Below are 27764 nucleotides of genomic sequence, written 5' to 3'. Positions count from 1 at the left end.
AGAGAGAGAGAGAGAGAGAGAGAGAGAGAGAGAGAGAGAGAGAGTTGGACGGGGTTATATTTTTAACCCTCACACGTGTCAACACGAAGTACCAGTAACACAACCCGAGTCATCTTTTGAGTACTACCAGTATAAACAAAAGCTGAACACATTTATCATTAGAGAACCAACACACAGTACCACCATTCCGAGTCGGATCGAAAGGGTGAGCTACATGGCGCCCAACGATCCTGATCCACCTAAAAGACGAAAGGTGAAATTGCCGAGATGTACAGGCAACAGCGGACCTTAGCCACAGCGCCCCCAGCGGCCGTTTGGGGCGAAGAGAGAAGGAGGCGAGGCACCGCGGCCCGACCGGTAGTAGTAGTCTCTCTCACACTGGTTCTGCTGTCGCTTCCCCTCAGTCACTAAGCCTCAGAGGAGACAGTCAGTCGAGTGCCCGTTCAAGTCGTCACACTTTTCGGTGATCCACTCCGGGTCCTTGCGATCTCTCGTCGGTCTCTTGGTCCCTCCCTGGATTTTTTTTTTTCGGGTATTAGGCCCCCCTTCCACTTCGTTAGCAGCTTCTGCATTCGCGATTCTCTCCCCGTTCCTCTCGTCTGTCGGCAGCATGAGGGAAATTGTGCATCTGCAGGCTGGCCAATGCGGCAATCAAATCGGTTCGAAGGTATGTGAGAATTTATCTTGCCTTTTCATGTTTGCCTTGTTCATGCCTGACGTGCCTCGAGTACAGCTCTCGTGCCCTGTTCCCCCCCACCCCCTTAACACCCTCCCCCCTCCAAAGTTAAAAGAGAAAAGGGTGTGCCGGCTGTGCCATATACTTAATGTAAGTCTAAATTTATCGCGTAAGGGGGCCATATGTTTTACGCCATCTGTCTTTCATAATGCATATTTACCCGTGTCAAGATTAAAAATCTTTATTTAGGTGCGGAATAATATGTCAGTCATTTTTTTTTTATTTAGAGAGAACTTGAGAATCTTTATGAGCAGTCAAGTGAGACTGCTGAAAAAGAAGAAGAAGAAACCCTTCGTTTTAATGGTTGACGACTTTCGATAGAACTGATAGTCATCCCGTGATTAAATGTATTTTAAAGGAAATACTCTGCCGATGCCTAAAGGCTGGTATCGTTACCCTACCTGCAGTTGTCTGATAAATCTGTAGTGATGACAAATAATTGGTTTCGTGGATTGAACACTAATTTTCAAATAAATTAAGATTTTCAGGGATATATTTGTCACTATAAATCCAGAACAATTCCACGAAGGGTTACGTAATACCGGAAGTATTTTCCTTGGCGGAAGGTCTCCCCAGATTGAGTTGATTTCGACTTGAGTAAAAAATAAATAAATAAAATAAAAAATAAAAAACTTTTTTCAAACAGTAAATGATGTGCCTCTTGCATAGTGTTAATAAGCGATTAACCTTAAATTCGGTTATATACATTTAGTACTTTTTATAGATCTCTATGAAAATGAACAACCAACGCCTATTTCTTCATTTAATCATTGCAGGGCATCAAAACCTCTTTCTTTTTCGAAAGACAAGTTTTAGTAGACATTTGCAAAAGACAAGGAAGTGTTGAACACGTGGGTAGGGAAGACTGGGGATGAAGCATAAGAAGAATCTAAGTCCGCCCCAACCCGTCCCCTTTAACCACCAACCCAACCCCCACCTCGAAAAAGAAGAATAAGGGAAAAAAAACTTGGTGCGCCACAAACTATAGTATGCATTTCACTCAAGCATTATCAGATGCAATAAACAAATGCAGATGCTCATGGCATCGACCCGTCTTGTTAATGAATCGTATCATGCATTACCTTACGAACGATCGAGTCTTCTATTCAGTGTCTAACCTTCTAACCTTGAAAACTATAGCTTCTGACTGCATGACTGACAAGAAATCTAGTGGACCATTCTGGGGAGGAGCAGTGATTTTTACAGCCCTAAGCCACTGGAAACGTAAATCAAGCAACTGGCTATTAACGGGTAAATATCTAGTGTGGATGGAAAAAGCCTCCACGGTTCGCAAGACGTATGATATAAAAATATTAATTTATTTGTTTCCATCCGTTTTGAAGACGCCAGGGATAAGTATAATAATAACACTTAACATGTTAATATTTCAAGTGAATGGGAGGCCCCTAAAGTTAGCAAAACGTATACAAAATATTAATTAATTTGTTCATCTATTTAAACACACGAGAAGTCATCATAACAAAACCAGTTAAAATTTAAGAATATAAATAATTATTACTCTACTAAGAGGCACCAGACGCCTTCGTAACAGCTGCCCCACCATTTCCGACGCCTTCCTCCCTTATCTTTTAATTCCAAAATGGAGACACACGCCTAACGGAATGTATATTTGGCATCCAAGGCTTCCCACGAGCCCTGGTAGGTGGCACTTCCTATGCCTGGTGGATTTGGCACCGCTCCTGACGTGGACTTGGCCTTACCCATGTTACGGGTCAATGGAGTTTTTTTTTTTTTTTTTTTTTTTTTTTTTGGTAAGATGTGTGAAAGAAGAGTGAGGACAGTTAGTTAGCTAACCATGGCAGGGAATAGTTTAGAAAGTTAAGTATTAGTAAGAGTAATGTAAAGTGTGGTTTATCCACAATTTTATTTGGGTAAGGGTATAATTTTTCTTACTATGGCCTTAATATTAACATATTACAGTTATGATCTTACATTATATTAACATGGAGAATTGTACAGACTGCAAATTTATATCTTATTTCTTAATAGTATAATTCTATTTAACGAAAGTTCCAATTTTCTCATTTTAACCTTAATGTTAACTCATCATAATGATTTTGCAATATATTTGCACAGTAAATTCTACGTATTACTCTTTCAATGGAGCTCGGAGAGGGGAGAACCGTTAATGCTATCGACGGATGGTCGATTAATTATTTACTCGACTTGCATTAGTAGATGTTTGTAATTGTATCATGAGTCCGTATTTTCAAGGAAGCATGTTTTTGAACCTCTCTCTCTCTCATACACACACGCACACACACACATATTGTATACGTGTGCGCGCGTGCCCGCGCGATGTGACATAAGGAAACACTTGGCAAAAATCTTGACCGAATTCGTCTTTAGACAAACAGACAGATAGATAGATGACCAGACAGACAGACACAAGTAAAATATGAGCCAATCGTATCTGTTCCCATCAAAAGCCTAAATCCTCCAACAATGTTGGTGAATTAACAGATCGAATCTGTGTATACTAGTCATTCCTTTCCTATTTGTTTTAATGACCTTGATAACCATGATAACGACCAAGGTCTAAAGACCTTGATGACGATTCGTAATTGGACGAATCCATGACAGTAGAGTGACAAGTCAAGATAGCAATAAGTACCTATCAAATGACACCGCCATCGCACAAGACTTCCTTACCTAAAGGCAGTCGAAGTCGAAAAGAAATATTACCCTTATTATTACTGGTCTAATTATTATTATTATTATTATAATAATATATTAATTATTATTATTATTATTATTATTATTATTATTATTATTATTAGCCAAACTGCAAACTAAACTGGAATAGCAGAATGGCACCAGCCCAAATAATACAAAGTACAGAATAAACCATAAAATAGAGATGGAAAATAAAAACAAAGATAAATAAGAAATAAAAACAAACAATGTAAACACGAAGAAAGATAATCAAAATAAAACCAATATACTACGAAGTGTTTCAGTTACTCTATTTTCCCTTCTGTTTTAAAAGATGATACGATGCACTAATACCACTTGGACAACCTCTCTCTCTCTCTCTCTCTCTCTCTCTCTCTCTCTCTCTCTCTCTCTCTCTCTCTCTCTCTCTCTCTCTCTCTCTCGCGTATGCTAAGTAAACCTTTACAATTCTGGCATTCAAACCATTATGAATAGCATCTCTAGGAAATATATTTTAATGTATAAACTACGAAGGAAAAACAGAATTAGCAATGAATAATCAGTCATTACGTGAAAAAAGGCTACAAAAGTCTCCATTACGTAATAAATAAAATAAAAAAAGGTCACAAAAGTCAGTCTTATGTAGACGTACAAATTTTATATTGGCAAAACTTCAAGCTTAAGTTTAAAGTTTTTCGTTTTGATTCCAAAGCATCACTATACTCTGTTTTTTTCATCTGTCCATCCGCCTGTGGTGTTTTTGTATGGCAACACTGCGTCCCGGGCTTTAGATAGTTACATTCAGCTTACATTCAACGATTATAATAATATCCTATTTCGAATATTAACGGTGTAATTCGCATACAGTAAATTATTAAAAACACTTTTCAGCTGCAAATGTACGCCCAGATATCTTTTATTTAACCTAACACTTACACACCGCGTAAACTATTTACCGTGACGCAGTGTTACCATACACAAACACCATAGGCGGATGGACAGATGAAAAAAAACAGAGTATAGTACCACATAAAACTAGCGTCTCTACAGGAGAAAGGTTACAATTCTATCGTGCAGATATTTGGCCAGGTGACAGTGGACGAGGAATAATGCGCACATGAAAAATTCTTTCGCACTAATGGAAAAGAAACGGAGTTTATATATAAGTTTTCTTCTTCTTCTTTTCCTTTAAATGCCATTTCCGAGAAACGCGGAACATTAGTCACATGTTTTCTTAGTCGGTTTCTTCGTACTGCGACAGCAGTGATTTAGGCACAAATCAACGTTGTTTGAACAGTTTTGGTTATCTGCAGTGCATCTTTATACGAAAATGTGAACTTTTTCGGTATTATGTTTTCCATGTCTTTGAGTTAACGTTACTTATCAATACTAAAGTAGAAAATAAACACGATGCCTATTTGATAGTCAGCGAAACAGTCAATTTGTAATATCGTCATCAGCTGTCCCTTCCGAGAAAGCCTTATCACGGACAATATTCAAATTTTATCCAATTAGTATTTTACAGAATAGCTTACAAGAATAAATTTAATCGCTTTGGGTAAATTTTATTAACTAACAATATTTCAATTTATACCACTGACATCAAACATCATAAAAATGGAGGGGAAATAAGTAGTGTGCCTGCATAAATCCCTGCTAATTGAAGCTGCTCAAACGGGCCCGTGTCGTAATACGAAGCAATTGGTGGCTGGCTTAACTAAGTCTAAAGCAAGGCGTAAGGTACACCACATGCATTTTCCTATCGTCAAGAGTGATCGCGCTTTCGTACGTCGTTTTCTTGCCTTCACAAGAGAAAAACAAGAACATGAAGTTGGAAGGGAAGGAAAGAGAAAGGCTGAAGTAACAGGAGTCTGGTTCAGCTAGGCTCTCATGGCTGCCTATGAATGGTTATCGAGCATGCTATAAAGTACTTGAGTGACAATGAATGCAATCATTAATGCATTGAGGGTGTGTACCTGGCGAGAGTGCTCTTTAGCGCCGTCTACCAAGAGAGCATCTGGTTAGTTCTATCTCCTTTACAAGGATGTTTGTTAGTCTGATGTCTCGTGAAAATGTTATATTATTTAGCGCTGTCTGCCCGGTGAGAATGCTGTCTAGGCTTATCTACACAATGAGAATATTACGTCTATTTAATAAGAGTTCTGTTTATTATTTTATCTGTCTGGTGTAAATATTATTTCCGTCTTCTTATTGGGAATTCCGCTTGACCTGCCTCCAGAGAAAACTAAAATCTGTTTGGTAAACATACATTTCATAGACAGAAAAAGGTATATCTTATCTATCAATGTTCCAGCAACGCAGTCAAAATTTGAATCAGAGCGATAAGCTTTATATTCAATATATACTATATATATAATATATATCTATATATATAATATATATATATAATTTCAATAAATCTTTGAGTTCAACTTTCCGAGTCCTAACGCTTCTGCAAAACCAAGGTTTACAATTTTAGATTTAATTTGAATATTCACCTTATAACTTATGTTATAATTCTAAGCTATCGTTGTTGTGTACTACAGATTGTTGTGTAACTTCTGTAGTAAAGCATTCCCCTCTATACTGCTTTACTTGCTGCTTAATAGTTTATGGTACTAAGGTCAGTGACTCATTCACTGACTTTAGTACCACAAATTCGATCTCATATTCGGTCATCCATCAAAGACTGATGGGCAAACCACAGCGTTTTAATTATAACGTATATATCCCTCTTGCTAATTCACAATCTGAGCAGGCCCCAGTGCCGTAAGCTTAGTCTTAGTCTTCCGGAGAGAGAGAGAGAGAGATTATATAACGCCTTTCCTTAATCATACTTAACCCAACAGGTGAGAGAAATACCGGTAGTGATAAGGGAGCGTTACTTGTCCTTGTCACTTCTACTTCTTTTCACCCATCCCACCCTCGCAAAGCTCTCTCTTCTCTCTCTCTCTCTCTCTCTCTCTCTCCTCCTCCTCCTCCTCTCTCCGCTCATCTCCTCTCTCTCCTCTCTCCCTCCTCCTCCCTCCTCCTCCTCCTCCTCCTCCTCCTCCTCTGTCGCCCTCCCAGGGGCATAAAATCCTCTCACATAACCCTCCTACTAGATCCAAACAACCAGTTGGGTTCACACACCGTGACAACCCTTCGTTCTTTCTCACTCCTGTTATGTTTCATTCCGACTCCTTATTGTTATTAGTAAATTGTAAATACACTCATTATATATATACATATATATCATATATACACATGCGTTTTACTCTTTAATCCTTTAATGTGAATTACTTATCGTAATGTCTTGTTTTCACTCAACTTTGTAGATTTCAGTTGTCATTAGATTTTCAGTTGACCGTTTATATGTAATTCCTTTCTAAAAGAGTATTCGTGTTTACTATATCCCAGAATGATTTCGTTAGTCTAAAATGTTTATATTTCCCAATTCCATATTCTTCTGAACATTTTATTGAAATTATTGTCACACGCTGTATGCGTTACAAATGCTTGGAAGGAGCCAAACGTTAAAAATAAAACTGTAGTCATCTTTCTTCACCCAAATATTCAGGTCATAAAATATGGCAATATCCACATAAGTTTGCTCTCTCTCTCTCTCTCTCTCTCATACACACACACACAGACAGACTCACACACACAAATATATATGAATGGATGTTCGTGCATGAAAAAAGGGATAACGTGTTCTTTTCATCATATTATGTTCACATTCGATTTTACAGCGGAATTTTAAGTATTTCTATTCTCGTCTCTCCCCCGGGAGAAATATTGCGAATGAGATTCAAATCACTAACATTATAATGCATTTGTCGTGATGTAAAACAGACCTAAATATATAGTAATCTCGTGTTACCACAACGTAGGATATTATATAAGCATAAGTGTGACGGGGTGGCTGTGACACGGAACTGTCACATACATACATTAGTAGTACATACACATACCCGTCCACACACAAACACACACATATATAGTGTATATATAATATACACTTATATATATGTATATATATATACGTGTATATATATATGTATATAATATATATATATATATATATATATATATATATATATATATATATATATATAATAGAGAGAGAGAGAGAGAGAGGAGAGAGAGACTATTTGTCTTTCGTTATACATACATAATCTAATTACATACATACATATGTATATAAAGTATTAGGAAAGTTAACTAAGAGACATCTAAAGGTCAGGAAATTCTAATAAAGGGCAGCAATATGTTCACGAAGGAAATGGGGTTTGTAGTGACGACAAAGCAGTTAGTCTAGGCTCTTGTGTAAATTTAGGGAGTGAAAGCTCTGATGAGAATACCAGCAACGCCTCTTTAGCGCCTGACCACTGGGTGTGCAATAAGTAACTCGCGCGCGCTCGCACACATACACACACACACAACACACACACCACACACATATATATATATATATATATATATATAATATATATATATATATATATTCTTAAAAAATCACAGTAGATGCACGTGACTTCATAAATAAGCGAATTCCACAGGAAAATGTCTGAGTAAAGACGAAAGCACTTGGATTTCTGACTATCATTTTCCTTATGGAATTCGCTTATATATAATATATATATATATATATATATATATATATATATATATATATATATATATATATATATATATATAATATATATATAAGCGAATGCCACAGGAAAATGATAGTCAGAAATCCAAGCGCTTTCGTCTTTACTCAGACATATATATATATATATATATATATATATATATATATATATATATATATACTATATATATATATATATATATAGGGTTTGCTATAGAAGTAAATAATTCAGCGGAACAACCTTATAACCACAAAATTAACAGCATTCGAACAGGACAGCCTTCCTTCATTCCAGGCGACTCTCAAATTGCTCGTGTCAGTCGACACCGATGCCTCGTCAGATATTGACTTTATCTCCTGCTGTGGGGGTGTCTTTGTTTTGTTGTTTGCCTTGATTGAGAGATAAAGCGGTCTGGCGCATTTTGCTGCTCATTAAAATACTGTGCTTTTGGAGGTTTTCATTTCCCCGGGGTGATTTTGTAAATTGTGGATAGTGGACGGTTAGGTCGTGATCGAAATGTACGTGGTTGCGTTTTACTGGTGACGCGGAATTTCGCTCATCGTGTTCAATTGCTTACTCGGAAAGTGTTACAAAATTCAAGTCGATATGTTGTTCGTTTTCGTTCGTTTGATAGCGGTGAATAAAAAACAACGCATATAATTAAAACATCCTTTCCCCTTAATATCACAGTCACGCTCTCTCTCTTCTCTCTCTCTCTCTCTCTCTCTCTCTCTCTCTCTCTCTCACAGAGGCAAAAAACACAAACATTATATTTGTCCGTATATATATGTGTATGTGTTACAGATCAATGGTGCCCATGTGCATATAATATATGCCTAAAATAATTCGTATATTAATTCAAATAAATATGTATTGTTTACGAACACTCAGAAAATAACTGGAGCAGACAAACAACAACAAAACCACATCAGCAACGCCCTGCCGCCTACTACACTGCAGTGGCTAGACACACACTGCAGCGAATCGGACAATGCAGATAAAAAAGAAAGAAAGAAAGAAAGAAGCAGAGTCATGAGGACTGTCAGCAAAAGACAACGAAAACAGAATAATCAAGAGTACGAGAGTTATTAAAGGTGTCATCTCTAGCTGATTTCACACACACACAGAGAGAGAGAGAGAGAGAGAGAGAGAGCAATTTACAGCAATCAGTTCATGGGAGACCTTTCACATGACCCCAGGCGAGGATAGTAGGTCACTCACACTCGACTGGCTATCGTCTGCTGGTACGAGTTCCCCCCTTTGATGATACAGAAAAAAAAAGATGTCTGCTTCAAGTATGAATCTTGGACTTCGAAGTCTGGATGCTGGAGTTATTTCATGGATAACAGGAAAGCAAAACTATGCAAGATTTAAACTGTTAATAATTCTAACTGCTAGATCAGGTGCCATGCTAACTCAAAGACGTACCTTGAGAGAGAGAGAGATTCTGAAGCACACTCAGAATAATCCGTTTACTTGAAAGGAGCTGCTCAAACAAATACTATGAATGATTTACGTTCTTGATTACCTACTTGCTCTTGGCTACCTGCCTTCGTTGCTCTGGTCATTACAAGCGAGTTTTGGCAAGCACAAGCAAAAAAATACGAATGAAATGACTGAATTCCATTAAAGATATCATTTGAATTACCAGCGAAAGGGGACATAACATGGCAACTAATAGCTTTAACTAGAAAAATGTTCGATTTTTGTCTTCTAGCTAGTAATGTCCGCGTTGTTCGCCAATGTTTGGCCATGACCTTTCACTGACTTCTTGTCTTGTAGCTTATCTTGTAATTAATTTCTTACGAATTGACTCAACTCGTACAATACAGAAATTGGTGAACTCGCTGTAACAAGGTACTATCTATACTGATTACAATGAAATTAATCAACTCGTAAGACACAACAGAAATCTGGGAATTCGCTTTGTCAAATGAACATCTATATTGATTTATGAAGTGACCCAGCTGATACAAGAAAGAAATGGGGAAACTCGCTGTGACAAGTGAGCATCTATATTGATTTCTTTATGAACTGAATCACCTCATACAAGACAGAAAACGGGAAGTTCGCTTGAAGTGAGCATCTATATTGATATCTTATGAATTGACTCAACTCATACAAGACAGAAACCCTGGAGATTCACTATGACAAGTAAGCGTCTGTATCTTCTTATCAGAATTCTACTGAGTAACAACAAAAATGGATGAAACTTTTCCGTCTTTTTATATACTTCAAGGACGATCGTTCACTCATTGAAGTGCGCATTATAGTGTTGCCTGCGTATTTACCGAAATCGTTGGAGAGAAGAAAAATCATTTTCTTGCCTTCGAATGTTTATTTATTCTGTCGAATGTTAGCTCTGGCGACTTCCTTCTCCGCAAGAGACGCTTCATATGAAACTGCGACTGTTTCATATGAACCGGAGTTCATATGTATGTATGTATGTATAAGTACATTCATGTATATGCATACATATATTATAATTATAACCTTCCCGTTGATGACCTAAGTTGTTGTGACGCCATGGTACATTTTGCATCAATGAATCATTATAACCTTCCGTTACTTCTTTCGAATGATCTCCATATTCTTAGGGGTCATCTTCTGAATGTACCATGGCGTCACAACAACTTAGGTCATCGACGGGAAGGTTATAATAATAATATATGTATGTATATACATACATACATACATACACACACACACACACACACACATATATATATATATATATATATTACTATAATATACATACATACATATATATAATGTAACCGGTGCTCTCTAGAACTCCGGTTCATATGAAACAGTCGCAGTTTCATCTGAAGCGTCTCTCTTGCGGAGAAGGAAGTCGCCAAAGCTAACATTCGACAGAATAAATAAACATTCGAAGGCAAGAAATTATTTTTCTTCTCCAACGATTTCGGTAAATACGCAGGCAACACTCAAGCGCACTTCACTGATCATGATGCCTCAACGGCATCATGGTCAGTTTGGTCTTGGCCTGCATCCTCGGTGGCCGCGAGTTCGATTCTCGGACATTCCACTGTGGTGTTAGAGATGTGTGTTTCTGGTGATAGAAGTTCACTCTCGACGTGGTTCGGATGTCACGTATAGCCGTTGGTCCCGTTGCTGAATAACCACTGGTTCCATGCAACGTAAAAACACCATACAAACAAACAATCACTAGGCGAACGATCGTCCTTGAACTATATTAAAAGACGGAAAAGTTTCATCTATTTTTGTCGTTACTCGGAGGAATTCTGATAAGAAGATACAGACGCTTACTTGTCATAGCGAATTTCCAGGGTTTCTGTCTTGTATGAGTTGATTCAGTTCATAAAGAAATCAATATAGACGCTCACTAGTCACAGCGAGTTTCCCCATTTCTTTCTTGTAATCAGCTGAGTCACTTCATAAATCAATATAGATGCTCATTTGACAAAGCGAATTTCCATACATTTCTGTCGTGTCTTACGATTTGATTAATTTCATTAGAATCTGTATAGATGGTCACTTGTCATAACGAGTTTACCAATTTCTGTATTGTACGAGTTGAGTCAATTCGTAAGAAATTACAAGACAAGAGGTCAGTGAAAGTTCATGGCAAACATTGGCGAACAACGCGGACATTACTAGCTAGAAGACAAAAATCGAACATTTTTCTAGTTAAAGCTATTAGTTGCCATTTTATTTCCCCTTTAATGGAATTTAGTTATTTCATTCGTATTTTTTTTGCCTGAGCTTGCCAAAATTCGCTTGGAATGACCAGAGCAACGAAGGCAGGTAGCCAAGAGCAGGTAGGTAATCAAGAACGTAAATCATTCATAGTATTTGTTTGAGCAGCTCCTTTCAAGTAAACGGATTATTCTGAGTGTGCTTCAGAATCTCTCTCTCTCAACGTATGTCTTTGAGTTAGCATTGCACCTGATCTAGCAGTTAGATTTATTAACAGTTTAAATCTTTCTCCGGTTCGTATAAATCTTCTTTGGATATGTACGACTTCCCCGGTCGTTCAATTAAAAATTAATGAAAAAATGTGTAACGAGTTTTTCTGGCTTATGTATGACAGGTATAAGCAGCATCAACTACCGCTAATTGCTTTGGTGACAGCTCACATGACGTAAGACTACTAATTTAGAAGCGTATTTTAATCTCATCCCACTTTTTTTTTTTCTGGCACTGTTCTTCGCACGACTTTTGGTAAATACTGTATTCCCATAATCGATATTTGTTTTGCATGTTTTTAAAGGTATGACTGAAATCAACGAGTAAAGTTAGTAACTGAGTTGAAATCAACTTATTTTGCCTTGACTTTATCTTTTGGACATAATACATTTACACACAGTATTGGCAAAGTAGTTGGAAACGATTATACTTCAGTAGTATGAAACTAGTAAAAAACACAAATGTATTATGTCCTTGAAGTGTTCACCTATCATATATATGTTTGGTATTTGATTGTGGGCAGATAAAAAAAAGAAAAAACTGTTTTGGTTTTTAAATTCTTTTTAGTTAAAGCAATGCACTTCTGTATAAACTCATGCGACTTACATAATGCGCTGTATATTATGTCAATAAACTAACTATATCATATGTGTATCTTCTAATGTATTGTATATTTTGTCAATAAACTAACTATATGATACGCGTCTCTCCTAATGCATTGTATATTTTGTCAATAAACTAACTATATGATATGTGTCACTTCTTCAAGTAATCATAACGATTGAAGGCAGGGAACAATAGGGTCTTTTACTGAGCAATTCGACATTAGGTCTAGACTCGAGGTTCCGACAATCCCAGACCAAAGTACAACTGGCAAGAGAGAATCAGAGATTTCCTGACGGCGATTAGAGAAGGGTTACTCCAGCTACACGTCCCTTTGATTTTAAAAGGCCCTAATCGAATTTATTAGACCTTCTATGGGATTACTTTGAAATCTGGTTAATTCCCGACAGACCCATTTCTTAACGGGAAAATCCGTCATTCTTTCGTCTAATCTTAAGGGAAGTTTGTTCCCTTGATGCCAAAGAATAGTTGGGATTCCGGCATGGCATCTTCTTCTTTGCTACCTGGCAATTGGGAAACAGCTTTGTTTTTATTGGTTATGCTTTGCTCCCGTTCTTTCTGTTCCTTCGTTCTGAAGGTTATTATTTGTTCCTTTCCTTTCCACCTGGTTGGCAGTTTTAACTATACATTGGTCAGGGGATATTTGTAATGATCCTTCTAAATCGAACTACTTTCTGCAGTTTTCGTTTCCATTCTCTCTCTCTCTCTCTCTCTCTCTGGCAGATCCCTTTGGTTCTTTCACCTCCGCCTTGCCTCCTTCCTCTCCGTCTACCTTTTCGAGTCATTATTCTTTCCCCTCTCACCCACGACGTTAGTTTTTCCTCTCCCAACGAAATCCATCTAATCTCCAACACTTTGCGTCACTTCCCACCCCCTCCCTCTCCCCCCACCATACTCCACTACCACCATTGGCACGTCAACTTCTACGAGAATCTCCCGTCCTTCCCCTTAACTCCACCCCTTTAGGGTCACACTGTCAAAATAACTCTCTCCCCTCACTCAGCCCCTTAAAATAACCGCTATGTCAGCCGAGAGTCTAGACTCTCGCTTTAGATGCTCATTTGAGCGAAGGTCTAGATTTTGTTGGCGGGATGGTTCTCGAGCATTGGGAAATGCCAGAGTTTGATTAGGCTTACTTTTACCGTTTATTATATCGTCTTTTGTTCTCTCTCTTCGAAAAATCCAAATTATAATTATCTGTCTTTAAAAACAAATCTAAGAAGTACCAAAATGTGGGTACTTCTGGTTAGGTGGGGTTGGGTTTCTAGTTGTTTGTTTGGTGAAGCATTACTGGACGAGTTGGTGCGAAAGAGCGTACTCACGAATCCCGGCACTTGTCAACATACGCACATACAAAGACACATGCACATTGCACAGTCTGCAGTGCCAGTTATTTGTAAGAGGCTGCAGCATGAGCCGGCTATGATAACCCGGCTATCACTACCCAACGCAAACCGTAGATATTTTAGCACCAAATAATAACAGAGAAACGGGTAGTTTCGATACTCTTCAAACTTTGATAACCAAAGGAAGAAACGCGAGCTATGAAGCAACGGTGCTGATTGCGAATTATTTGGTTTGTCATTCATCTAGAGTAGTTTGCTTTTCTCATCAATTAGTTTTTCTTCTTCTTCTTATTCTTCTTCTTACTGAAAATATAGTGAATTTTCTGCTCGTATCCTTAATCATTCTTCAGACTTCGAATACACATTTGTTGAGGACATAAAAGATGTAGACGCATCGTTTGAATTCTCACATCTGTGGGCTCGTGTGAATGTCAATTGGCTGAACCCGTATCATCAACCCTTTTTACTTCTTTTTGTCTCAAGATTAATAACTGCTTTTTTTTTTTACCGACTTAAAAGAATCATTACACACCAAAATATACGACTTAAGAACTTGACAATTAAGAGAAGTTGAACGACAATGGGAAAGCCATGTTCTTTCAAGGACTCCCTCATTGAAACACTTGATTGAGATGATTAGCCAGGATGGATGATTTATCGCTGTACGGGTTGGTGAATGGAATCTCTCTCTCTCTCTCTCTCTCTCTCTCTCTCTCTCTCTCTCTCTCTCTCTCTCTCTCTCTCTTTCTGTACCAAGTTTACCCTCCTTTATGGGCTTAAGTCCTAAAGAAAAAAAAAAACGTCCCTTTTCAAACTCAGACCCAATTCTACCATTCTCACGTGGGTCCTGCCGCTCAATTTAGGAGCAGATGTGTTCATGCTTATGCCCATGTTCGTGTAAACTGTATATTCCATTGGTATGTTGTATATCTTAATTTGCATATTGTGATTTAATTGTTACGAAGATTGGCAGTGGGAAAACGAGCCTCTTCTCAACATTTCTCAGCGTCAACGAAGTCAGAACTTAATGAAGAAAATAAACTATCAGGCATCGATTTTATGGTGCTACTTCGGCTTGTCATCTACGCGTCACCTACTCCGAGGTGTAGGCTGAGTTTAATACTAATAACGCCTTAGAAGCACCTTGGGACGCCGTGTTTTTAGTACTAGCCCCTCGGGTATCAAAGTATTATATACACCCATTTCTATATTGTGTGGTCGACAAATTATATTAATAAACGATCTCTTCGTTCGGCCGTCAACTTTGCATTTACCATACCGTGGTTAGTACTAGCACCTCGCTTAGATAACAAGCCAAAGTAACACCGATTCTATTATAATTCATTTACCTACGGAAGAGATAACCTGAAGAAAAAATGGTAAAGTGATTCTGGCAAAGACGATACGCGATGAAGTCACTTCGAAAAAGAATTAGAGTGAGAGAATCATTCTCTCTCTCTCTGCCTCCGTTACGTGGGTAAACACGATTCCCGGCAGCCGGGCCAGTCTAGTTTTAGAGGGAATTTTTGACAGCTTAGTAGAGTATAAGGCAGCCATATGCTGCCGGGGGTTGGAAGGGGGAAGGTAGAATGGAGGAAGGGGAACAGACACACCCGACCTTCATGATTCTTGGCTAGGCCACCTGTATCTTACCATCTCGAAGAAGTCTGCGCGAGAAAACGCGTCTCTTAAGTAGTAAAAGATACGGGAGAGCCAATATCTCTTACTAAAATGGAAGAAGAAGAATTAGATGAAGAAGAAATGGTGTCTGAAGTATCTACATCTACTAAAATAGAAGAAGAAGAACCGGAAACGCAATTGGCAAAATCTGGGAATGACGAAGTTTTCTTGGTATGCTCGGTAAAGTTTGAGGTTATTGAGCCATCGGCTTAAAGTCCGATCCCGTTTCCCCCCCCGCTCCCCCTCAATATAGGCATTCTTACTCACTGGGAAACTGACGGAGACAATGTGACTTCCCCTGTACAACCCCGAGTTGTGAGCTTTCTTTATTTGCTCTTCCGGTGCAGGATGTCTGGCGTTCTCTGGCGCACAAGATACCGGAAGAGGTCCTTGAGCGGGGCGGGTGCGACCGTACCGTGTGCGAGTCACTCCACTTTCCTTCGTTCTGTGGCTAGTAGCCCTTATGTTTTAGGAATGGCAATTTTCGTTAGGATTAAAAAAAACTGTCGATTTCAAATATTCTGTATATAATATATAAATAAAATAAACTTTCGTTTTCAAATATTCTGTACACAATGCATAAATAATAAAGCAACTTTCGTTTTCAAATATTCTGTATATAATGTATAATGAGCGCATATATCCGTATATATATTCAAAAGTAATCCACTCCTTCAGACATACTATTAAGGTGGCTCTAGAAAATGATACTATACCACCGAATTCACTCTTAGTCTGAGAAATTGTGGATGAAAACCCCAAACCCCAGGAACTTCCACAAAAAAACAAAAAAAGAAACGCTTTCCAACCAAAAAAAAAATTCCCCTCCTCCCCAACCAAATCCCAGCCTTCCCAACCATCCCCCTCCTCCCAACCATCCCCCCACTTTCCCAAAAGGCTCATCAGCAGTACATCGACCCCAACGGCACCATTCACCTTCGCCTTGCTGAAACTTGCACTTCCTGGATGTTAAGCCTCTTCCTTTGCAATGCATTTTTCATGTCATAATTGAGCGCATACCTTAGCCCCTTGGCACCTGTCAGGTGTGGATTTTTGGTTTGCAACGGTAAATATGTTTGTCTGTGTTGTTCCCCTACCATATATATATATATATATATAATATATATATATATAATATATATATATATATTGTATGGTGTTCTTACGCTGCATGGAACCAGTGGTTATTCAGCAACGGGACCAACGGCTTTACGTGACTTCCGAACCATGTCGAAAGCAAAATTCTATCACCAGAAATACATATCTCTGAACCCGCAGTGGAGCGGCCAAGAATCGAACTCGCGGCCACCGAGGTGGCAGGCCAAGACCATACTAATCACGCCACTGAGGCACTAACCCTACCATATATATATTGTGGATTTCTACCACTATGTACCAGTTCTTCGATAATTCCTTAGAAATAAAGCCGAAACTGGTCAGGATTTACACCTAGTCTTTAAGTTTCCTAAGGGTAGTAAGAGATACATCTTTATGTGTGTGTATGAACGGTTTCGTGTCAATATAAATAATTTGATCTTCCCAATATTCGATATTTTAGCATCTACGTAATAAGGATAGTTTTGTTTATTAAACTGCGAAGAACATTTTATTTGAAAAATAAAATACTGCTGCATTTAAAATAAAATACTGCTGCAATTAACCTCGGTGGCCGCGAGTTCGATTCTCAGGCATTCCACTGAGGGGTTAGAGATGTGTATTTCTGGTGATAGAAGTGCTCTCTCGACGTGGTTCGGAAGTCACGTAAAGCCGCTGGTCCCGTTGCTAAATAAGCACTGGTTCCATGCAACGTAAAAACACCATACAAACAAGCAAGCAAAAATACATTTGTTTCACGCAAAAGAAAAACGGCAATCGAAAGATACTCCATAAAGAGCAATAAAAAGTATAAAACTAAGAAAAATATTAATAGGCGAAACTACAGACATAGATGAAAGACTTGACGAACAAAACTGAATGCAAGACCTTAGCTTAATCAATCAGTAGTTATTAGTAACCGATTAACAGCGGTTAATGACAGCTTTGAAGTCACACCTGTAACAAACAGGTGCCTCGCTTGCATGTGCATCATCTGTAACATATTGTATCGTGTGAGGGCACCCCTGCATTCGAGAGTTGACCTCTGACCTTTCAGAAGAATGCAAGCAAGCGATGTTGTCGGAGTGTGGTGTAATGTCAGAGAATTTTTCAGTATTTTTTTTCTTTTTTTTAAGTTGGATTGGTAGTCTCAACAAAAATAAGCACAGTAGGGTTTAGGCTGCGCAGTGAATTGGTTGTGGTGAAAATGCGTTTTTTTTTTCAGATTCTCAGCTTTCACTATTCGTTTTTATGACGTCTTTTATTTATTTTAATACTTTCACTTTTCAAATATTTTTTTATCGGCAAAGGACTGTAGATCTAGATAATAAACTGTCATTATGAATAGTATTCTTAAGCAAATTATTAGATTTACACATTTTCTTTTCGCAAACACACACCTAATATGATATATATATATATATAGATAAGTATATATAATATATATAATATAATAATATCATACATACATACTTAAAAATATGCATTATATCAATAATATAATAATATATATAGATACTATATATATATATATATATGTATTATATATATATATCTATATCTACATACCTACATACATATATGTTATATATATATATTATCTATATATGATATATATATATATATATATATATATATATATTACAAATATGCATCAATAAATAAATATAACACTGACACTGTTGCTCATTTTCGCAGTTTTGGGAAGTGATCAGCGATGAGCACGGAATCGATCCCGTGGGGCAGTTCACCGGCGATGACGCCGGCGGAATTCACCTGGAACGCATCAACGTCTACTACAACGAAGCCTCAGGTAAAGTAAACGTTAAAACAAAGTCTTTAAAATTAATTAAAGAAATAGATAAATCTTGATTATTTTTGTTTGTTTCACCAGATGTTGCAAATATTGTAAAGGGTCGGTAATTGGAATCTTAATAACTGAGGGAATTAATTATGGGAATTAACCCGTATATTGGTTTCACCCAATGTTAACTAGATTTACCTGCCGTTCGCTCGACTATTTGCGAGAGAGAGAGAGAGAGAGAGAGAGAGAGAGAGAGGCAGCCAGATACGTGTGCAGAGACAAAAAAATTGGTGCTTCTTTCATATGATACAAAAAAAATAAATTAAACATAGACAAAGAAAAAGAGGTAAAATTCGGTATGGCTGACTAAGAACTCCCCGATCATCCATCATGGGCGTCTCGTGATCTAGCGGAAGATAGAGTCGTCGAGATGACGCCACCAAAGATTTGGCATCCGGCGCCTTCATCTTGCCGCCTGTCATCATTCAAGAGACAACCCCCCCCTCTCTCTCTCTCTCTCTCTCTCTCTCTCTCTCTCTCTCGCAATTAGTAAAGGCAAACTGCAAGTAAACCTATAATTTATCTCTCTCTCTCTCTCTCTCTCTCTCCCTCTCTCTCTCTCTCACATACGTATGCACATAAAACAGACACATGAAGACACATTCACATACGGGGAGGCGAACTGTAGGTAGATATTAGAGTAAAATATCTCTCTCTCTCTCTCTCTCTCTTTTTTTTTTTTTTTTTTTTTTTTTTTTTTACACCCAAAACGCCCACCTAGATATGCGCCCAATTGACAGAACGTCAGGTGTGCTGGTGCGACACTTCTTTTGAGGTCGATCTCGCGATTACAGTTTTATGAAAGGCGCTCATCTTAAACTATATTTAAAATAGATCTGATTTTATCTTCGTGCAGTTAAAGGCATCTGCTGTTTAACTTTTTCTTATAAATTAAGCTGTAAATGAAGTTATGGGTTCTTTCTGATGCACGTGACTTACAAAATGCAGTTGAGTTGAACTTTTAATGAAGTTATGGGTTAATGCTGACATATGTGACCTATAAAATGCAGTTGAACATATCTCATATACCCGTTCATCACTGGCCGTATTGATCTCAGTTCAATATAAATTTTAAATCTATTTTTTTTTTTTATTTCTACTTTGTACCGGGTCCTGTCATTATGAAATCAACAAAACATATTGGTAGTTTTGAAGCCTATTGGAACATCTTTGACTCCACCGCAGGGCAAGTTACTGCTTGAAGCCAAATAAATGTATTCATTGCTATTCACCTTCTTTTCCATTCAATATGCCTTATTCATTCTTCCATTTTACGAAAATAATTCGAATTCGCTTTTGCTATACAACAAACTGTCTCTCACGATATGACTTGTATGTCAAGATCAGTTAAGAAAGAGAATTCATCATATCTTTTCGTAAAATAGAAACATGAACAAGGATTTTAAAATGGAAAAGAAGTTAACAATAAGACATCCATTCAGAGCGTTGAGCAATATAGAAAAAAATTACAATGCATAATGTATACATATGCTATGTTTCCTTCGGGTGGGATTCAAGATATTCTAATAGAACCTGAAGGTCACTTTTTTACCAGTACCTATTAATTGTAATATCCACAATGCCCTCTATATGTGACCGTTTCCTTTTATAATAATTCATAGAACAGATAACAGAATACAGAGTTTAGGCCAAAGGCCAAGCACTGGGAGCTGAGGTCATTCAGCGCTGAAACGGAAATAGACAGTAAAAGGTTTGAAAGGTGTAACAGGATGAAACTTCGCAGTTGCAATATGAATCACTTGCTAAGAGAGAGTGGAAGGTAAGATGGAAGAAAGAGAATATGAATGGAGGTCCAGTAAAAGGAATAAAAGCAGTTGGAGTTAAAGGCCGAAGGGGCGCTGCAAAGAACCTTACTTAATACCTACAGTGCACGGCATGAGGTGTACTGACTGCGCGGTGCACTGATGGCATTATCGGCCTGCGGGGTTTAATAATGATTCATAAACCATCATTTAATTGGACTTTCTTTCTATTTCAGGAGGTCGATATGTTCCTCGCGCTGTCCTGGTCGACCTGGAACCGGGCACAATGGAAGCCGTGCGGTCGGGGCCGGTCGGTAGGATATTTAGGCCGGATAACTTCGTCTTCGGACAAAGCGGAGCCGGTAAGAAGCTTGAGAAATACTCTTAGATATTTAAAAGGGACTGTTCCTTTGTTTATCATTGGGAAATTATCCTCGATATCTGGATCTTGTTCAATATTTTCATACCAACCAACACCTTTTTCTTACGAGTGTTCCAGTCTTAAATTTAGGAAAACGGCAAGTTTTTTAATGCCCGAGAAAAAATAATGCTATTATAACAATAGCATAATGTCACTCTTGTCCTGATAAAAGCTGGAGTTTGACCAAGAACAAATATATTACCGCAATGAAATCGGTGAGAGCAATAGTTTCTAACTTATTTTCATTTGATATGAAGTTACTGATAGCAACAGTTACTATTTATTTTGTTACTTGATACAGATGTTTTATGGTAAAAACTATCACAACTCTGTGGCTAAAGCAACGGCCACTGAAATCACTATTTACATTTTTCCTATTTTTTCTCGTACGGGTAAGTCCAGAGGTCCACACCAGGCCCCATATACTCTCCACCACCATACCGGACACCTAAGGATCCGTCATGGCATAAGGCCAGGTGAACCTAAAAAAAACACCCAATCTTCACTTTCAATCAGATCCCCCCCCTTGCAGCACCTAACAAACAATCTCCTGCCGCAGGTAACAACTGGGCCAAAGGGCACTACACAGAGGGCGCCGAGCTGGTGGACGCCGTCATGGACGTCATGAGGAAGGAGGCGGAAAACTGCGACTGCCTTCAGGGCTTCCAGCTGACACATTCCCTCGGAGGGGGCACCGGCTCGGGCATGGGTACCCTGCTCATTTCCAAGATCAGGGAGGAATACCCGGACAGAATCATGAACACATTCTCCGTCATTCCTAGTCCAAAGGTATTTCCGGTCTTTCAAATGCACGAGAGAATTTCAGGGTAGGATTTTGTTCGCTTTAGATGATCCCTAGCCTTGTGCTGGCACGGGCTCTTGCTCAAAATTGGATTTTGTTCATTTTACTTCATGCTCTGTTGTTATCAAAGATTTTTCTCTTTTAAGAGAGTATGCTTAATGCATTTGGATAGCTTTTTATTTGCACACTATGAATTTTCCTATCAGATGTGACTAAAATGCATGCCTTATTAGAAAAAGGTAGGGAACAAATGAGAAAATATGAAAAAAATGGGAACATGTGACAGAAGTGTGACCAGGTTATAAATCATAAAAAATTTAAAAAATCCATCGGTTTACCATTAAAACAAGAGAAGCATTTATGCAGTAGAACCATTCTATTCAATTACTATCAAGCGATTAGTTCCTCGGAATACAGAAATAATTCATGGGAAAACGTGAGAGAAGAGTGACCCGGTCAGAAATCATAAAAAAATGAATAAAATTCAACGGCTAACCATTAAAACATACAAAGTATTTAAACAGAAGAACTATTCTATTCAATTACAAGCGATTAGTTCCTCGGAATAAGGAAATAATTCTAGAGAACATGATAGCATTGATTTTTTTTTTTACCAGGTTTCCGACACTGTCGTGGAGCCTTACAACGCCACTCTATCCGTCCATCAACTTGTCGAAAATACAGATGAAACTTTCTGTATTGACAACGAGGCTCTTTACGACATCTGCTTCAGAACGCTCAAGCTCACTTCACCTTCATATGGAGATTTGAACCACCTCGTTTCGGTAGGCAAAATGTAATGTTTAGTACTCAAGTACTGTGGTAAAACTACTTTAGTTATCATCAATATATGAACCTGTCCTTTGAAGATCGGCGTAGTTATTAGCTCTCACATCAGTAGGACAATGAATATCATGCCTGCCTGGAAAGACAGTTTAAGCTGAACAGTATTAACAGATGGACTCTTTTTTCACAGCATGATTTTACTCTCGAATGCAGTATGATACTGGTATTGGTGAATTAAACAGAAAGGCTTCTGTAGAGATAATTTCTTTTAACTCTGAATTATTCCTTCGTAGGTGACGATGTCTGGAGTGACAACATGTCTTAGATTTCCAGGACAGTTGAATGCAGATCTCAGAAAACTCGCTGTCAACATGGTACCTTTCCCCCGCCTTCACTTCTTCATGCCAGGCTTTGCACCTCTCACCTCCAGAGGGTAAGATCTGTGTTTTATCCTCTTTCAGTTGGAGCGGATTGTTCTGCATAGTCTCCCCATCTCCTGGAGGTCGGAGTTTGGGAAAAAGGTTAATCATGAACAATTCCCCATCATCCAATGGTCTGAGTTGGCATCTCTTTTCAGAGTAAAATTTCCTTCTCACGTCTTGTCTCCGTTTACTAAATTAACAGCGGGTGCCGAATAACATTGGACTTTAAATGCTTTAGCCACAAGAACGGAGGGCTTGGATCATTATAAGATACATGAAATTGGATGAAACATGCACTTCATCTCTTACAATTTGATAAACATCACCATGTAATGCAGTTAATCCAACTCGCTTTATATTCTTGTATAAGCTACCAGTTTCTTTAGTTACACGACCAATGTAATAATTCTGTAGCCACTGACACGTAACACAAGTTTTTTGTGTAGCACATGTAATCTACTTGCATTTCAGCGCCATCGGTGTTTTATCCAATAAAAATGATTGGTGTTAAATATTCAATTATTGGGCATTACTCTAAAGATATGTATAATCGCTATACTAATTCGTGTCTCAAGGGTATTCTTAAGCCCTGTCCACACTAGCGGGCACTGCCCGACAGGCAAACACTGTTCCCATAACCAGTTTCACATACTGACCAACCGAGTATGGAGCCAGAACGATGTGATTGTCTGGTAACACTGCTTCAGAAGTGAGAGAAAATATAAACAGCTGGAAGTGCCCGACGGGCATGCCCGCTAAAGTGGACAGACCATTAGAAACGACATCAGTATCTGACATCCATGAAACTGAAAACTAACTCCGCCAAATAGATGCAATTAAGGTACCAACCTTTCCTCTTGAAATGTCAATCTTTCATTTACTTATAGATATATTTCCCCTCTAATTACCAACAGGTCACAGAAAGGTACCAGCCTTTCCTCTTGAACTGTCAATTTTGCCTTTACTTATATATTCTTTCCCCTCTAATTACCAACAGGTCACAGAGCTACCGGGCACTCACAGTCCCAGAACTGACCCAGCAGATGTTCGACAGCAAAAACATGATGACGGCGTGTGACCCACGCCACGGCAGGTACCTCACAGTGGCCGCCATCTTCAGGGGCAAAATGTCTATGAAGGAGGTCGATGAGCAGATGTTGTCGGTCCAGAACAAAAATTCAAGGTAAGGGACTTTTTTTTTTAATCCAGCAGAGCACCATATTCTTTGGAAGCTTGAATTTCAAGTCAATGGTCCCTTTAGTGGGCTTGTTCCATATGAATAGGGTTCATCTCCTGAATAAATAAAAATAACACTCATTAAAAAATGCTCATAATAGCATGAGTCTTCAAATGGAGCAACAAATCCACAGTTATGTAAATGTACATATATTTAACTAAAATTAAAATTGCAGTTAAAACTTAAGAAGTGTTTACAAGAACAGGAGAGTTAAAAAAACACACCTGTCATATGGAACGTTGAAGACTTGAGTGAGTACAGTACGGTGGATACAAATAAAAAAAATCGTTTAGGCTAAGTACAGTTGAACAGAGGAGGTATGATATTCAGTTTGGGCGCTAACTGCTTAATAAAGAGATTCAAGAATAAGCAGTTCGTACGAATGGCCAGTCTAGTTTGGCATAAGACAGATAAGTCCTGGGTTGTAAATACTTCTTTAGTTTTAATTGTAGTTTTAATGTCTATTGTTTTAAGCAGTTTTTTTTTCCATGTGCTTAAATTTGTTTTCTTATTGTAGATGATGTAACATGTTACGCAACGCGTAGGTCAATAAATGTTATCTTACTTGATAACTGGATCTCTACCTGTCACCCATCCTTGATGTGTGTGTGTGCATATATATATATATATATATATATATATATATATATATATATATATATAGTATATATATATATATATATATATATATATATATATATATATATATATAATGAATAATTTGATCACGAAGTATATAAGACGTGATGCTATGTATAAATAAAGGTTTTTGCCACGAAGGAAAAAAATCAAAAAGCGAGATAGCCAAGCACTTTCGGTCTAGTGCGACCCTTTACTCAGGCACAACTGATCTTACAGAGGAAAAAAACATAGTCAAAGTAGGCTTAATATCCAAACTGACATTACAAGATTAGCAATAAGGTCGAATTCACTCTACAGAAACGAGGGAAACGCCTGAGGGCAGGATAAGCGAATTTTAAGCCGCCACACCTTGGAGGATACACACGTGGTCAACAGATGATTCATCCAGAAAACATACATTTAAAAAAACATATATATATATATATATATATAAAAAAATCATATATATAATATATATATATATATATATATATAGATACTATATATATATATATATATATATATATTAGGTAAAACTGTTACCCTTGCATGAGAACGTGCAACATGCCATACCGCATTACGGAAGCTTGCTTGAATTGCTACCAATAGAAGAACACCTACCTGACTGTGATTTTCTTTCCCTACAGTTACTTTGTCGAATGGATTCCAAACAACGTCAAAGTGGCTGTCTGCGATATTCCTCCCAAGGGTCTCAAAATGTCGGCCACATTCATTGGCAACTCGACAGCTATCCAGGAGATCTTCAAGGTGAGAATCCGTCACCCTCTGTGTTTGGCGCCTAATTAAGCTGCTTATAATCGTTCAGTAGTCATGGCTCGTGTTGAATAGCAGTATATCGAGAGAAATGGATTCGCGAAAAGAATTATTTTTCAATTGCTAAAAAGGGTAAATTGTGTTCCTATTTCATGAAATATTTAACTTCTTAATTAGGTTCCTGATTATTGGTGATCACAACCTTTAATTAACTGGAAAAATTGAAGTTTTCATGTGAATTATACCTGAATAGCATAATCATGCAGTTCTCACATACATTCATTTAACGATAATCCTTAGCGTCTTAAGTCGTAACATTTCATTTTTTATTATGACCTGTAATGCATATGAAAGAAAAGGGCTTTTATTCGGTGTTAACTAAATCTAATCCTGTATTACTGTTAAGGGGCGACACTAGAAAGTCTTTGTCCTATAACAATATCTATTGAGTACATTATTCATTACCATAACCAATTATTATCGTCAAAGTCAGTAAAAATATTGAATTAAAATTGGAAGAAACGTCTTTATGAAAATGTTATTATGCAAAAAACAATCATAGAATTCATTCGAGCCGATAAATACTGACTTCTGTATATAAAAACTGGCAGCAAAAGAAAATATTTCTATGAATAACAGTTTTTTCAAGAAGCTTGAAATATCACTTTGCAGTAAAGAGCTTGCCCTTATCAGAATTTTGGTACTCGAGAACAAATATGTAATATTCTATAGTCTCAAAGTGTGGGACACTCGACTATAATCCCTAGCATTCTGATTTTAGAGAGACCATCTTTCTTATCTATTTACTAATACAAAAATGGGGCGTTTGCTTATCTAGAAAGAAAAATCGTAAGCTAACTCGTGCCAGTTCGTGCATTATCTCATTTCAAGGCAGTCCATCTAGATAATCCCATCCAAAAACCTAACCTTATCTGATCTAATCTAGTCTGAACTATATATCTTCTCTCCAACAGCGCATATCAGAGCAATTCACAGCCATGTTCCGACGCAAGGCTTTCCTCCACTGGTACACGGGGGAGGGTATGGACGAAATGGAGTTTACAGAGGCCGAATCCAACATGAACGACTTGGTTTCAGAATACCAGCAGTACCAGGAGGCCTCAGCAGACGACGAGGAATTCGTCGACGAGGAAGAAGGCGTCGACGAAGAGATCGTGGAAGAGCAATAAAGAAGTGGAAGCAGAGGGACGTCTGTTCACGAAAGGCTCAGGGAAAAGAAAAGAAAACGAGAGCGGAAAGAGAGATGAAAACGGGAAGACGGTTGTTCTTTGCACCTTTAGGGATTATTATTCACTGATGGATAAACAAATATACAGCTACGACGATCTGTAATATCAGATTGAAAAATGAGCCGTCTATCACGCCTATAAACAAGACAGAGCAACTAAGCCTTCTAATATGTAAATTTCTTTTAAGAAAACACAACTATTGATCTTCATAAGAGCTCTGGCTTCGCGGTTTCATCACGAATATAGTTCACGACATTTAGCATAACATTTATTAATCTGATTAATAAATGAATACTGCCACTAAGTTTCTTTTCTTTTTGAGACAAAAAAATCGGTCCATTTATCAAATCATTTTCTATTTATTTTTTTTTCTTAGTGTAACTTCTAGTCATTACTAATATGCGGCTTTGGACATATTCTGTAATGAGGCATTAGGATACTGTTGGTTTCTTCTGATTCAAAATAAATTTAAGTACAAGGTTTATGCAGAGATAAATTTAAGGTTGGGAGAGTCAAATTTTTGCCATTCTGCATCAATAAACCCAAAGTTGAAGAGTAAACACTCCATTCAGCTAGAATTAAATGTATTTCAAGCTAAATCACTGAAACACAAATGGATTTTAAAATCAGAATTTGGTAACTGACCAAAACAGAAAAATATGGAAGATTTAAAAAAAAAGTCTTTATCCAAGACAGGGACAACTTCAGAACTTCACAGTATATTTATTATTAAAACCAAAAATGGGGTTTTAAGGTAAGTGAAATGAAGTTAAAAATGGAAAACTTGTAATGTCGTCCAGACAAACGAAATTCTTGAATATGTCCCGTCATCTTTTCTGAGTTTAGAAGTTTATGATGCAGTTTTGGCGAAACATTGGTAGTTTGTATGATTGGCTGTTTGATAAAAGGTCACTTTATGACTTTGTAATCTTAAAAGTTTGTAAAAAAAAATAATGTTTAAATAAAAAGACCAAAGCATCATGACTGGACAGTTATAGTGGGGAAGACCGTCATATGGCTTTGGTAGTCGAATGTGTTATGAATTTTCTTAAACTAGATTATTTTGTTAATTTGGAATAAAAACAAATGAAAATACA

At 37.7% G+C, this 27764-nt stretch overlaps 1 protein-coding gene across 1 annotated transcript; it reads left to right on the top strand.

Moving 5' to 3' along the window:
• Positions 1-318: 318 nt before the first annotated feature.
• On the top strand, positions 319-27764 carry LOC135200844 (tubulin beta chain-like). The gene is made up of 9 exons (XM_064229541.1): positions 319-667; positions 18426-18540; positions 20591-20716; positions 21335-21564; positions 22195-22362; positions 22657-22796; positions 23783-23968; positions 25291-25411; positions 26392-27764. Exons 1-9 carry the CDS (start codon positions 611-613, stop codon positions 26605-26607), a joined length of 1359 nt encoding a protein of 452 aa, XP_064085611.1. The 5' UTR covers positions 319-610; the 3' UTR covers positions 26608-27764.

The sequence above is a fragment of the Macrobrachium nipponense genome, chromosome 27 (assembly GCF_015104395.2).
Source record: "Macrobrachium nipponense isolate FS-2020 chromosome 27, ASM1510439v2, whole genome shotgun sequence".
NCBI classification, from domain to species: Eukaryota; Metazoa; Arthropoda; class Malacostraca; order Decapoda; family Palaemonidae; genus Macrobrachium; species Macrobrachium nipponense.
This window is presented reverse-complemented; position numbering and strand designations above follow the sequence as displayed.

Bases quoted from the DNA above. Each gene is read 5' to 3' on its own strand.
- LOC135200844 (XM_064229541.1), top strand. From the start codon at position 611: ATGAGGGAAATTGTGCATCTGCAGGCTGGCCAATGCGGCAATCAAATC. The intron at 18,541-20,590 runs GTAAAGTAAACG...TTTCTATTTCAG, and splicing joins CTACTACAACGAAGCCTCAG to GAGGTCGATATGTTCCTCGC. The intron at 22,363-22,656 runs GTAGGCAAAATG...ATTCCTTCGTAG, and splicing joins ATTTGAACCACCTCGTTTCG to GTGACGATGTCTGGAGTGAC.